Source organism: Danio rerio, chromosome 10, assembly GCF_049306965.1.
Source record: "Danio rerio strain Tuebingen ecotype United States chromosome 10, GRCz12tu, whole genome shotgun sequence".
Classification (NCBI taxonomy): Eukaryota; Metazoa; Chordata; class Actinopteri; order Cypriniformes; family Danionidae; genus Danio; species Danio rerio.
Window position 1 is genome coordinate 1491828 of NC_133185.1, and position 16308 is coordinate 1508135.

The window sequence follows — 16308 nt, forward strand, 5'->3', positions numbered from 1 at the left end:
TTTAGCGTTTTAACACAATCTTAAGGCATGTTTTCAACATGCTTCCTGATCCATCAAACATGATTTTATTACTATATATATATATATATATTTACTTATTTTTTTAAGTAAAATAAAAGTGAGGGGAAACCTGATAGGTGTTGTAAACTTGAATTACATTTACAAACTAATTTAATATTATTGTTATAGTCGTAGTCTACCCCAGGGCAGCTCTCTTGAGGCTTCTGTGAGTTGACAGTGGGGGATGGGTGCTTAAAACACAAACACACACACATACACACGAACAGAGGGGTGGGGGAGGGGAATTGCAGCAGGTAACACACTTCAACTTGGAGTTTGCTAAATGTATGCATCCACGTGTTGAAGTTTTCACATATTTGTTTCACATTAAACATGCTCTTTTCATTTGACTTTTTTTTTAGAAAACCCGATTTCTTTGATAACAATGCACTTAAATTTAATCTCCAAACAAATTAATACATTTCTTTATTTATTATATATTTATTTATTAATAATAAACAACTGATATAAAAACAGGGATTCCTGATCTATCAAGCATGTAGTTTGTATTTCTTTTTTTTTACTATATATATTCATTCATTCATGGGGTCGCCACAGCGGAATGAACTGCCAACTTATATAGTAAAAAAATGAAATACAAACTACATGCTTGATAGATCACATACACATTTTTATTATAGGTTTTTTAAGTAAATAAAAGTGAGGGGACAGCAGACCCTCAATTTAACCTCTAAACACATCTGATCGTACTAATTTGAGCTTCCAGAACTGGTTTGACACAGTATCACCAGTGATAAAATCAATCTCTAGTAACTCACTCACTCACTCACTCATTCACTCACTCACTCAGTATCCTTCAGCATAGTTACTGATTTATCAGGGGTCGCCACAGCGGAATGAACTGCTAACTACTCTGGCATGTTTCCTACAGCAGGCCCATCTGCTACACCACTGCCTAATCCCTACCCCTAAACCTCACTCACTCACTCACTCACTGTCCTTCAGCATAGTTACTAATTTATCAGGGGTCGCCACAGCAGAATGAACCGCTAACTACTATGACATATTTTTCCTACAGCGGGCCCATCCGCTACGCCACTGCCTAATCCCTACCCCTAAACCTACCTCACACACTCACTCACTCACTGTCCTTCAGCATAGTTACTAATTTATCAGGGGTCGCCACAGCGAAATGAACCGCTAACTATTCTGGCACATGTTTCATACAGTTGGCCCTTCCGCTACGCCACTGCCTAATCCCTACCCCTAAACCTCACTCACTCACTGTCCTTCAGCATAGCTACTGATTTATCAGGGGTCGCCACAGCGGAATGAACCACTAACTACTCTGACATGTTTTATACAGCGGGCCCATTTGCTACACCACTGCCTAATCCCTACCCCTAAACCTCACTCACTCACTCACTCACTTACTATCCTTCAGATAAGTTACTGATTTATCAGGGGTCACCACAGCAGAATGAACCGCTAACTACTCTGGCATATGTTTCACACAGCGGGCCCATCCGCTACGTCACTGCCTAATCCCTACCCCTAAATCTCACTGACTCACTACAGCATAGTTACTGATTTATCAGGGGTCGCCACAGCGGAATGAACCACTAACTACTCTGACATGTTTTATACAGCTGGCCCATTTGCTACGCCACAGCTTAATCCCTACCCCTAAACCTCACTCACTCACTCACTCACTCACTCACTGTCCTTCAGCATAGTTACTGATTTATCAGGGGTCGCCACAGCAGAATGAACCTCTAACTACTCTGGCATATGTTTCACACAGCGGGCCCATCCGCTACGCCACTGCCTAATCCCTACCCCTAAACCTCACTTACTCACTCACTGTCCTTCAGATAAGTTACTGATTTATCAGGGGTCACCACAGCAGAATGAACCGCTAACTACTCTGGCATATGTTTCACACAGCGGGCCCATCCTCTACGTCACTGCCTAATCCCTACCCCTAAACCTCACTGACTCACTTCAGCATAGTTACTGATTTATCAGGGGTCGCCACAGCGGAATGAACAACTAACTACTCTGACATGTTTTATACAGCTGGCCCATTTGCTACGCCACTGCTTAATCCCTACCCCTAAACCTCACTCACTTACTCACTCACTCACTCACTGTCCTTCAGCATAGTTACTGATTTATCAGGGGTCGCCACAGCAGAATGAACCTCTAACTACTTTGGCATATGTTTCACACAGCGGGCCCATCCGCTACGCCACTGCTTAATCCCTACCCCTAAACCTCACTCACTCACTCACTCACTCACTGTCCTTCAGCATAGTTACTGATTTATCAGGGGTCGCCACAGCAGAAGAAACCTAACTACTCTGGAATGTTTCATACAGCGGGCCCATCGGCTACGCCACTGCCTAATCCTTACCGCTAAACCTAACTCACACACTCACTCACTATCCTTCAGCATAGTTACTTATTCATCAGGGGTCGCCACAGCGGAATGAACCGCTAACTACTCTGGCATGTTTCATACAGCGGGCCCATTTGCTACGCCACTGCATAATCCCTACCCCTAAACCTCACTCACTCACTTACTCACTCACTCACTCACTCAGTATCCTTCAGCATAGTTACTGATTTATCAGGGGTCGCCACAGTGGAATGAACTTCTAACTACTCTGGCATGTGTTTCCTACAGCAGGCCCACCCGCTACGCCACTGCATAATCCCTACCCCTTAACCTCACTCACTCACTCACTCACTCACTCACTCACTGTCCTTCAGCATAGTTACTAATTTATCAGGGGTCGCCACAGCAGAATGAACCTGTAACTACTCTAGCATATGTTTCATACAGTGGGCCCATCATTTTCACTCACACTAATACACTACTGCTAATGTAGTTGATCAGTACCACTATAGCGCATGGGTTTGGACTGTGGAGGAAACCTACGCCGACATGGGAAGAACATGCAAACTCCACACAGAAATGCCAACTGGCCCAGATGACACTCGAACCAGCGACCTTCTTGCTGTTAGACAACTTCTTGTCGGCATAAACCTAGCCATAACTGTAAATTATTCTCAATATCAGAGAGGATGATTAGTCATACAACAATGATGTAGAAGCATGTAACCCTCAATGTAAATCAACCTTAACATAAAATGTGAACTTATTCATCAATCTGATTGACTAATAGAAATGTTGTTCCAGGTTCAACAGGTCAAGGGTGTCAAACTCAGTTCCTGGAGGGCCACAGCCCTGCACAGTTTAGTTCCCAGCCTGCTTCAACAAACCTTTAGGTTTCAAACCATAGACATTATAATAGAAAGCTAAACGCCTCATGGTCCGCTTCAGTCCGTTGTTCCGATAAGTCAACAAGGTTAATCCGGTTATGACTGCGCTATAAACAGAGGCAACTGAACAGAGGAGCTGCTGTTTTGCCTGATATAAAATATAAGAACAGTATATTTTCTTAACTGATTATAATTTTATGGTGTCAAAAAAAAACAAAAACTTCCTGGCAGGTCTGTTGGAGCTAAATTCAGCAGGATTGTGGCCCTCCATAACCAAGTTTGGACACCCCTGGTTTAAAGTGATCTATTGTCTGGGTTGGTGTTGTATATCCAATTTAAACTAGCTTGTAATAAGCTGCCAGTACATTTCCTGTTATTTTACAGACGTATTTCTCTAGATATTATTTCTTATACACTATATCATTCAAATACTGAAATGTCAATAAAAGTCACTTTGTTAAACTGTAGAGTTGAATTTTCAACATCAAAAAAGTGGACAGAGCAGAGATCAACATCCCATAATTAATTTTGTTATGAGTTTAGTTTTTTGTAATGCATATAGTGTATAAATGGCTCTAAATAGCTGTCCCACAGTAAAAACTCTTCATGGTAAAACGGTATAGTTGTTGTACCAAACATTGAATTAGTTATAACAAAGTTATACTTTTCAAGTTCATAAAAGTGATATCAAGCCTTGTTAATGGGGCATCTAGCTATCTATTATAATGTCTGTTTCAAACAAGCCTGGAGGACTCAATTAGTTTGATCAGGGGTGTTTCATTGTAGTAAAGCTGAACTGTGAGCTGTAGCCTTCCAGGAAGAGTTTCACACATGTGAGATGTTGATCCAAGAACATGTTCCACTAGGTGAAATCACAATATCTGTGTATTCAGCACTCTCATTATGCAAAAAGCACAAGTTTAATAGAAACAGTGAATGCAAAGCAAGGCAACTAAAACTTCTGTCAATGAGAGACTGACTGTCTTCATACAGAGCTCAGTCTGAGGCCTACCCTCTGACCAGGCTGATCAGGCTCTTTCATCCTCCTCATCCTCCTTCTCCTCCTTCTTTTCCTTCCCTCTTTTTAGGTTGTCGCCATTGTTCATATCTAAATTTGTAACACCTGTGTCTATTCTGGCTCATATTTTGCACATGCAGCTGTGAAAAAAATAATACAGAACTGGCACACATTCATACAGCTATCGTATCATTCCAAGTGTTTTATTTGTTTTTTACTGTCACTCTTTTTGTGTGGTGTTTTGTAACAAGAGCATCACAGTGCAAATCTGTTATAGTGGACACACATCTGTTTAGACTTTTGTGTAAAGAGTGTCTGAAACTGCCTGAACTTAAGTTATTACAGAAAGACCATGGCTTTATTCCATTAAGAATTTGGCTGAAAAATATAAAATGCATGTAGTATTAATACATTATTATTATCAGTGTTGGGTAAATGATTTAAAAAAGGTAATGAATTACTACAACATTAAAGTTGTATTTACAGCTCTTCCAGAATACTTATCAATATTTCTTGAAACTAGTAACTGAACACACAAACAAATATCCACAAATACACTACAGCAATGGACTTGTAGTTTTGTAGAATTGGTGTTTAATAAGGTAAGAGTGAAGAGTTTCAGTGAGTCTGTGTCAGTTTTCACGTTTAGTGTCTGAGCATTTAAAAAAGGCTGTAAATTGCTTTTCTACCATATCTAAAATGTAATTAAATTACTCAAGAAGAAATGTAATCACTTCACTCAATACTATCAGAATCTCTATAAATCTCAGTGCATAGGAAATATAAATCAAACACTTTTTATTCTTTAAATATAATTTAAACCTGGCCTTTTAGCTTTCCTAACTTAAACAAATACTTTATTATCAACATGTTATTTAGATAACAAACAGAACTCTGGAAAAAGTTAAACATATAAAAAGTTTCCAAGTGATTTAACTATATATTATACACAGAACTGGCAAATGTCTTAATTCATTGTTTACATTTGAATGAAATAAACAGGCTTGAAGTATTTCTTATTTTATTTTATTTTTTACATTTTTTAAGTTTTAGAAAAAATATATATTCACTTTGTGATTTCGTTACAGTAACTGATTATTTTGGACTATACTCCCATCACTGATTATATTTATCTTTATCTAAAATGTAATTAAATTACTCAATAAGAAATTTATTCACTCATACTATTTATAATATATGTAAATCTCAGTGCAAAGGAAATATAAATAATACACTTTTCATTCTTTAGAAAAATGATTTAAACCTGGCATTTTAGCTTTCTTAACTTAAACAAATACTTATTAACATGTTATTTAGATAAACAGAACTCTGGAAAAAAAGTTAAACATGTATACAAAAAGTTTCCAAGTGATGATACCATTTATTATACACGGATATACATCAAATTATATATTATATTCCGCCTAATTTCCTCCCGGTTGGACTCGGAGCTCCTCTCCTCCTTTCGTTCCCGGGCAGCTGAGCTCTTTGTAGCCGGAGGGAGCGTAGCTGCGGGCGGGGGAGGTGCGCGGTGCGGTCGCTGACAGTGTAGGACAGACAGACAGTTCAAAGAACACACAAACCAGGAAAACGTTTGATTCTGTTGCGTGTCGCTCTCGCGGGCCGTTTCGCGCTATTATGCCACAGTATTCCTCGGATCTGCTACTGTACCGCCTAAGTTACATACTGTAACTTACTTCCGTGTTATCCGTTCCCTCGGGGATACAACGCGATCTGCGCAGAAACAGTACGATTTAAACCTAGAATAAAGTACCGTGCTTAAGGACACCAAATATAAGGCTTTCTTGACGCAGTTTGGTCATTTTCATTTAAATACTAATTAAAGTGCAATTTTATTCATACTGTCTCTTTTATTCTGTGAAGTAACCATAGTAACTTGCTGCCGCCATCTTTATTTTTACGCACTTCGCCTCTGATTCGTCAGATCAATAGGGGGCGTGACATCCTCCTTGTATCTTTCTGATTGGCCAGATCCCAAAAGTGTGTATCATTGCGTCATTGCAGTTCTCCTAGAGGGCGCTGTGTTATACACACTTTTGGGGTGGGGGGATACACACTTAGATACACAAATCATGTAAAAGTGCATTTTGAGGACAAGTGAGATTTTAAGCCAGGACACCATTTTGAAGCATGCTGAATACTGCTATATGGTCAGACAAATGAGGACCAAGAAAAAGTCCTCATTTGTCAAGGTGGTCCTCATTTTACTGGTGTGTACTCTGGCGAAAGTCCTCATTTTGGACATAAGCAAGTACACACACACACACACACACACACACACACACACACACACAATCACACACACACGCAATCACACACAGATGCAGGTACACACACAAACATGCATGCACATGTAGGCATGCATATTAGTAGTTCTTACACACACACACACACACACACAGACACTCTCACACACACAAACATGGACATGCACACAAACACACAGATACATGCACATATATGCATGCACACACACATGCGTACACAAAAATCCTACAAATATACCCACAAGAACATCTGTACGCACACATATACACACACACACACACACACACACACACACACACACACACATACACACATACACTCATACAAACACGCACACATACACAAAATAATATCCACACACACACAATCACCACACAGATGCATGTACACGCTCTCATGCATACACACACACACACACACACACACACACACACTCATACAAACACGCACACATACACAAAATAACATGCACACACACACACACACACAATCACCACACAGATGCATGTACATGCACTCATGCATACACACACACACACACACACACACACACACACACACACACACACACAATCACACATAGATGCATGCACACGCATGCATACACACATGCACGTGCGCACATCATATAAAAACGCACACACAAGCACCCATACAAGTGTTTACACACATTCACAAACAAGTACACATGTACACACACATACACTCATACAAAAACACACACAAGAACAAGTACACACACATACAAACAAGTACAGATGTACATGCACACATACAAACAAACACACAGAGACACACACACATACACACACACATGTATACACATATAAACACACACAAAACCAGACTGAATGTGCTAAAATGCTCCAATATTCTCATTCCTTCACGTTTGTTTGTTTAGAAATTGTTTATTTGCTGATCTTTTTTGTGGTTTCGATGTTTTTTAAACGCTAACTCTTAAAAAGGATGATCCTGATATTCATTCGCTGTTCTTCCACATTCTACATCATCTATATCCCAATAAACACATTTTTCCAAAAAAAGGAGTCATAAATATTAGCACGACAGCAACAATGAACAGCACTTTTCTTTTCATCACACACACACACACACACATACACACACACACACTCTCTCTCTGAGGTGTCTCACTGTGACAGATGGACAGATATCAGAAACTCAAGCGCTCCCGTGAGGTCTCGTGTCCTTTTCATTAGAGCGGCAGAAACACGCTCAACCCCAGCAGCCCCTGCAGCACCAATCCTGCGGTTTGTAACAGTTTAACCTGTCAGAAAGCATCAGGACAGCCCAGAAACACCACTCTGAGTGTGTGCGTGTGCAGGAGTTTTCGTCTCATTTCTAGTCCAAATATCCAGAGGTGTAAAACAACTAATTAAAAACACATTAAAATGACTGTAAATGAGTAGTTTTTCCTCTGAATTTGTACTTTGCTAAGTAGTTTTATAAATGTGTGCTATTTATTTCGGCTAGAATAAAGGCAGTTTTTAATTGTTTTAAGGTCAATTTTATTAGCCCAACTCTAGTGTTATTTTGGGATTTCCACCTGGATTTGCCCACCCTAATTTAAAAGCTTCCCAAATCCACAAGCAGAGGTGTAAATGCAAAAATTTGGTATCATTTAAAAAAAAAACATTTTGAATTTTCATAAAACACTATTGACCTTATTCTCCGCAGACGAGCGGGCGCTGCCATTTAAATCTTTTTGGCACGAGACTTCCGGTCTCATTCACTTCCATTCATTTTTAGACATTAAAAACTGCTCGTTCCGCTGTTTGATGTTGCTGATATTTCCTTGTTATATTATTCTACTTGGTCTGTGTAGTCATGCAAACATTTGTTTGTAGAGCAAGTAGTTTGACCGTGTTTTGCCGTTTATTATTCCTTGTCATTTCTCCCATAGGCGACTGAAACGGAAGTTCTAAGACAATCGCGAAAACAGGCACACTTCCACATTTTAGTATAAGGTCAATTGAAAGTGTTTAAAATATCTGTATGTGTTGTCTGTGTGATAATAAACACCTATAATAGAGGCGCTTTTTGATTTTTTTTTTTTTATGAACTGAAGTTTGAAAGTGCATCTTTTAGGTTGTGTGTGGTTGAGCGTGCTGTAATTAATGTTGGTGGTTCCTGCACATGTCTGAAATCATAGGAAAATCAAGAAAAATGTCTCCACCATAATCTATGCAAAAGTTATTGTGTTCCAGCTGATGAGAGGTGCTGTACAAGCCACAGGGAGCGATCATTGACTTTATATTTCACTATTCTTTTGTTTGATCAAATCTAATTCACTGTGTGTGGACCACGTCAGACATATAAAAGCATTACTTATGCACATCAGCTCAAAAACAGAGGAGAAATGGCCCTGAAGTGCACAGCATAAGGTAAGAGATGAGCTGTCTGTGCTATCTGGGGCTGCTTATTGATCATGAATGTATAGTTTTCACTTCTGCACCATGGAAACACAGAGATTCATTCAACAACTGTTTGATATGTGAATATAATTCAGTAAAAAGAACGCTAGAACCGTATGAGCACCGGCAAGAGCTTTCATTTGAGCTATAACTTGTGCATGTGTCATATGAGAAAATATGAAAATGAACCAGTGTTCAATTCCAAGCTTGGGTATCCAAAATACTGTGTATTTAAATGTGAATAACGTTTGTACAGTAGAATAAAAACCAAAGCAATGCATATGTGCATAAAATATAGATTCTACACTTTCAAACAAAACCACTTACGGGGGTCTGGTGCAATGCTGGCCCTTTAAATCTGAAAGCGAATGTTGATGACGTGACAGACCCAATACCGCAGGGGTGTCAAACTCAATTCCTGGAGGGCCGAAGCCCTGCATAGTTTAGTTCCAACCCTGCTCCAACACACTTACCTGTAGGTTTCAAACAAGCCTGAAGGACTCAATTAGTTTGATCAGGTGTGTTTAATAAGGGTTGGAACTAAACTGTGCAGAGCTGCGGCCCTTTTGGAACCGAGTTTGACACCTGTGCGCTACCGGGTCTGCAGAGTTTAACTGCAATATTAGTGTTGGATTGTCTCCAGAACAAACCCCTGTTATACAATGACTTGCCTAATTACCCTAACTTTACCCTAATTACCCTAGTGAAGCCTTTACATGTCACTTTAAGCTGAACACTAGTCTCTTGAAGAATATCTAGTCTAATATTATGTGCTGCCATCATTGCAAAGAGAAAAGAAATCAGCTATCGTGTGTGTCTCTCTCACCGGGTGTCTTGAGCGGAGGCAGTGTCGGATGAAGGTCTTGGTTGCAGTAATCCTGATCGGTGCAGCATTCCAGGATCCTCCTCAGACGAGCGTTTCCAGTGTCCTGATGAGAAGAGCAGAGGTGTTCATATGGCACACACAAATGGACAAAGACAGAACCATACAGACACACGGACTGAAAGATGTAGACTGACAGACACAGACTTAATAATAGACAGACAGAAATTCACACACAGACAGACAGGCACAGATATAAAGACTGACACAAACAGCCAACACAAATACAGACAGATACAGATGCACACAGACACGGACAAAGACAGACAGACGGACACAGAAATACAGAGGCCAACATGTGAACATACAGACAGGAGACTCACCCTGCACTGAAACTCTGACCCCACTAAAGACAGACATCCTGATGTGAGCACAGGCGAGCCTCCTTCCTCTTCCTCCGCCATAGTGAAGCAGTAACCATCAGTCCTGCATCATCATCATCACGTTACAATCAACACTGCATTAACCACCACTCTGACTACTGCATATCCTAATAATAACCAACTAAATAAGACACAAGAACTAATCATTACATAAGCATACTCACTCACTTACCATCCTTCATCTAAGACTTGCACAACAGCCCTTTATATAATAATAAATGATGTATTGGTTTTGTTTGTTGCTGTTTGATGATCGTCTATGATTGGATGTGTATTGCAGTCATCAATATGCTTCTGGTGTTGTTGCTAGTTTGGCAACAGCTCTTATAATCCTGAGTGACGAAGTGTGTAGCTGTTTTATTCCTTAAGCAATGATGTCAGAAGACATACTCCTCGATTATACTCTGAGAAAACAAAGCCAAGATCCGTCTGGCTCACACTGAGGAAGAAAGACTCATGATCTTTCAGGAACTGAACTCAATCCTACTCCAGACAGACGTTCTCCTCAGATAGTCATGGATTTTTGTTGTGCGATATATTGTCACTGAAATTGTAGCAATAAGCAATATTATTCTCATTTTGAGATCATTTTATGCCACTGATTATACACTAACTGGCCACTTTATTAGGTACGCCTTACTAGTACCGGGTTGGACCCACTTTTGCCTTCATTACTGGCTTCATCCTTCATGGCAGAAATTCAACAATGCGCTGGAAATATTCCTCAGAGATTTTGCTCCATATTGTCATGATAGCATCACACAGTTGCTGCAGATTTGTCGGCTGCACATCCATGATGCCAATCTCCCGTTCCACCACATCCCAAAGCTGCTCTATTGGATTGAGCTCTGGTGACTGTGGAGGCCATTTGAGTACAGTGAACTCATCGTCATGTTCAAGAAACCAGTCTGAGATGATTTGAGCTTATCTTGCTGGAAGTAGACATCAGAAGATGGAGACACTGTGCACATGAAGGGATGGACATGGTCAGCAGCCATACTCATTACTCAGGTAGGCTGTGGCGTTGACACTATGCTCAGTTGGTACTAATGAGCCCAAAGTGTGCCAAGAAAATCTCCCCCACACCATTACACCACCACCACCAGCCTGAACTGTTGATATAAGGCAGGATGATCCATGCTTTCATGTTGTTGAGGGCAAATTCTGACCCGAGCATCTGAATGTGTCAGCAGAAATGGAGACTCATCAGAGCAGGCGACGTTTCTCCAATCTTCTATTGTCCAGTTTGATGTGATGTGATGTGATGTGATGTGATGCGATGCGTGAGGATAGGACAAGTTATGATATGATACGATGTAATATAATGCGATATGATATGACACGATATGATACAATATGATATATATGATATGATGTGATGTGATGCTATACGATGCAATACGATAGGAAATGATATATGATACAATATGATATATATTATATGATATATGTTATTATACAATTTGATATGATACAATACGATACAATACAATACAATAAGATAGGATACGATACAATATGTTATATAAAATGATACGATAGGATACAAGATATGATATGATATGAAATTATCTGATACGATATTGTATGATATGATAGGATAGGATGTTATGTGATACGACAGGACAGGATAGGTGAGGATATGATAGGATGTGATATGATTTGATGTGATATGATAGGATACGATATATGATACAATATGACATATGATATGTAATATGATATGATAAATGTTACGATACCATTTGATATGATACGATACAATATGATATGATATATGATACGATACGATACATTGCATGAAATGATACGATGTGATACGATAGGATATAAGATATATGATATGATATGATATGATATGATATACTAGAATATTTAATGATATTACACGATACGATACGATGTGATACGATAGGACAGGATAGGTGAAGATATGATATGATGTAATGTGATGTGAAGCGATACGATACATGATACAATATGATATGTAATATATGTTACGATACGATACGATTTGATACGATATGGATTGATATCATATCATATCATATCATGGGATACGATACAATATATTATATGAAAGGATATGATAGGATACAAGATATGACATGACATGGCATAATATAAGATAATATAATATAATAAAAATTATATAATAATATAATATAATATAATATAATATAATATAATATAATAATATAATATAATATAATATAATATAATATAATATAATATAATAATATAATATAATATAATATAATATAATATAATATAATATAATAATATAATATAATATAATATAATATAATATAATATAATATAATATAATATAATATAATATATATGCAATTGTGTGTGTTGTACCTGCAGGTATTATTGGTTGAATCTTCAGGACAGTGATGGTAACAGTGGCATAATAACATCCTCTCTGGAATCACAGAAGTTGCGCTGCCGCCGTTGGTCTCCTTCCGGCCCGCCGTTACCTTTCCAGAACTCCTCTGTAACATGGTGTCCAGCACGTTCGCTGTTAACACACACATTCATCTTATTTACATCCTCATGATCAAGGCCAAGGCTGTGATCTTACAGACAAACTGATAAACACGGAGGTCTGATTACAGGTCAAAGATAAAAGATGTTCTAGTTGACTCTGACTAGTCTAAAACTACCGATATGACTGTAGTGTTGAGTGTGTGTGCCCTTCCAGCTGCAACCCAGTAATGGGAAACACCCATACACACTCATTCATATACACACACACTACGATCAATTTTTTTCATCAGTTCCCCTATAGCGCATGTGTTTGGACTGTGGGGGAAACCGGAGCACCCAGAGGAAACCCACACCAACACGGGGAGAACATGCAAACTCCACACAGAAACACCAACTGACCCAGCCGGGACTTGAACCAAAGACCTTCTTGCTTTGAGACGACAACTGCTAACCACTGAGATACCGTGTCGATTGGTGTATTTTATTTTAAATACATTAATTAATTAATTTTTTTATTTATAATGCATTAATGTGTGTGTGTGTGTGTGTGTGTGTGTAAAGAAAAAAAGTGTATTAATGTGTGTATTAGTGTATTTGTGTGTGTGTGTGTGTGTGTGTCTAATAGTGTGTGAGTGTGTGTGTGTGTGAGAGAGAGAATGTGTGTACTAGTGTCTGAATGCGCATATTAATGTGCGTTTGTGTGTGTGTGTGTGTGTGTGTGTGTTTGTGTCTGTGTGTGTTCGCAAATGTGTTTGTGAGAAAATGTGTGTATTAGTGTACGTAAAGTGAGAATGTGTGCATGTATGTCTGTGAGCATGAGAATGTGTGTATTAGTTTGTGTGTGTGTGTGTGTGTGTGTGTGTGTGTGTGTGTGTGTGTGTGTGTGTGTGTGTGTGTGTGTGAGAGAATGTGCGTATTAGTGAGTGTGTGTGTGTGTGTGTGAATGTGCGTATTAGTGCATTAGTGAGTGTGTGTGAGAAAACGTGTGTGTGTGTGTGTGTGTGTGTGTGTGTGTGTGTGTGTGTGTGTGAGAATGTGTGCATTAGTGTCTGAATGTGCATATTAATGTATGTGTGTGTGTGTGTGTGTGTGTGTGTGTGGGGAACAGCTCGTCCCGCTCTGATATCACAGCTGCCAGAGAGATAAATCCACAGATGCTCTCGGCCTTGACAAGATTATCAGAAATACCCATGAGTCTCTGAGACAGACTGCTGTCGCCAGCACCCATCGCCACCGCACACACTTTCAGGAGACACTTTCAAATGTGTGTGTTTGTGTGTGGTGTCCGTGTAGTGTAATATTGAGTGCGTGTGTGTGACAACCACAACATCCCCTTATAATTCTGCCATTCTGAGTGTGCCTCACACAGGTGAGTGGGCTTGACAGACCACCTGTAGAAAACACACTCCTTCATCTGTCTCACACTTTAACCAACACTTGCAACAGGCACTTTCTTACAATCACACGAACGTGAGAGTGTATGGGTGTTTCCCACTACTGGGTTGCAGCTGGAAGGGCATCCACTGTGTAAAGCATATGCTGGAATAGTTGGTGGTTCATTCCACTGTGGCGACCACTGATGAATAAAAGGACTAAGCCGAAGGAAAACGAATGTCTCACACATGTGCACACACACCCAATGTAGTTCATATATTTTGTATGGATTCCTTCTTAATATTTAAGCTTAGATGAAATGTTTAAGGCAGATTTCCTGTCAGCAGCACTGTCACCGTATGGTTCTGTATGCTTTTATGGCCTTTTCCACTGTCAACAGGTACCTAAAAGCGAACCATACCACTTTACCAAGCACAACAAAAGTGTGTCCCAAAAGGAACGTGCTTTTGATAAATCTTTCTGGTCTGATGTTAATTCTCTACTTTTCCCAAAGGTTTGTGGTGCTTTTCTTATATATAAGCCATAGACATGTTGCTTTGGGGTTTTATATTAAAGAAAAACAATTCCTTAATTAATTTAAAATTCATAAAATGTTCAATGTTTCATATGTCAACACACACACATACACACTTACACCTGCACTGGTCACTTTATTGAACATTTGAACATTAGACTACCTCCCTATACATCATGACACTGTCGCTTTATCATAATTCTCATCTTTACCAGCCTTTTTGCACTATATACAGTTCTATCTGCACAACTCTGGGTTGCACTCATTTCCATATGCCCTTAATATTTTCATATTGTATTGCATTGCATTGAGTACAATTTTGATTCTTTCTTTATTTTATTATTCTTTAGATTACAGTTTATGTATATATTTGGACTAAATTGTAGGAATATATTTAGATTACATGTTATGTATAATTGTATTTATTGTAAATTCCTTCTTAAAAGCTACTTTTTGTATTAACATTATATGTTAGGCACCTAGGGTCTGAGAGTCACGTAATTTCGATTCTCTACAGTATATGTCCTGTACATGTGGTTGAATTGACAATAAAGCTGACTTTCACTTTGATAAACCTCATTTTATTTGTTAATATGTTTTTTATACACTAATGGAAATATACGTAAATGTAAGCCAAACTTTTTTACATTCTTTAAACAAGAATTGGTACTGTATTTTAAAACCATCACAGACTCTTACAGCAAGAAAGCAATTAAAACTTATAAAACGTGTGCTTTATTTAATATTCTTATAATATTCTTATAATTATAATAATAATTTGTTTGTTTTTTTTGTCATGTGCCCTTATGTTTTGTTTCTTTTTCTCTCTCTTTGTCTTTCTTTTGCTTTACCTTTAATAAATTTATTTTAAAATTGTTACATTTCTCGTTGCAAAAAAAAAGTAATATTTGTATGAGGTTAGCAATGAACATTTATACAGTATTGATGTGTGTAAAGCATCTGTGTTGTGAGAAGTGCTTCTCATATGATATTAGAATGACCTGTACAGCTTTACTGTAGACATTTCCTCCAGTGAGAATGACGTGGACAAATTTTCTGTCGTACAACACGCCCACCAGTGGTACCCTTTTAGCAGTGGAAATGCAAACCTGATAAAGGTGACTAGTACCGACCCGTACCGTACTGTAACACAGGCCATAATATACACCGTAAATATATCAAACGACAAAAATCATGACAACAAATGTTTAAATGAATACATTTAGTCAGTTTGACTGATGCACAGTGAGTTTGTTTAAAAGTTAACTAACAAATTTAAAGAATCAAGCTTTTGTTTGTATATGTTTACAGTCACTGTGGATTATTCATGAGGATAATTAAGAACACAACCAAGAGAAAAGGCAATCAGTGCTTATAATAATGTATTGTCTGGGTTTAGAATGAGTAGATGAGTTTACCTTGACTGAAACACACACCAGCAGCAGCTCTGATGATCATAACACACACACACAGCAGACACTAAACGCACACCGCTCCAACTCCAGATTAATACACACAGTCAATCACTTACAAGTAAATGTATAATAAATACAGCAGACACTGCGGGAAACACACTGATGAGACGCAGGAGT

The 16308-nt window shown here is 38.6% G+C and overlaps 1 protein-coding gene across 6 annotated transcripts in view; it reads right to left on the bottom strand.

The window, feature by feature from the left end:
- bmpr1bb (bone morphogenetic protein receptor, type IBb) overlaps positions 1-16308 on the bottom strand; it is a 115331-nt gene that overhangs the window by 34279 nt on the left and 64744 nt on the right. For 5 of the 6 annotated variants that reach the window (XM_073913438.1, XM_073913439.1, XM_073913440.1 and 2 more), the window contains 3 exon segments: positions 12679-12838; positions 10255-10357; positions 9875-9977 (listed from right to left, as the gene is read on the bottom strand). In XM_073913438.1, the coding sequence (XP_073769539.1) occupies positions 9875-9977; positions 10255-10357; positions 12679-12821 (349 nt within the window). In that variant the 5' untranslated portion in view covers positions 12822-12838. 6 annotated transcript variants of the gene reach the window in all.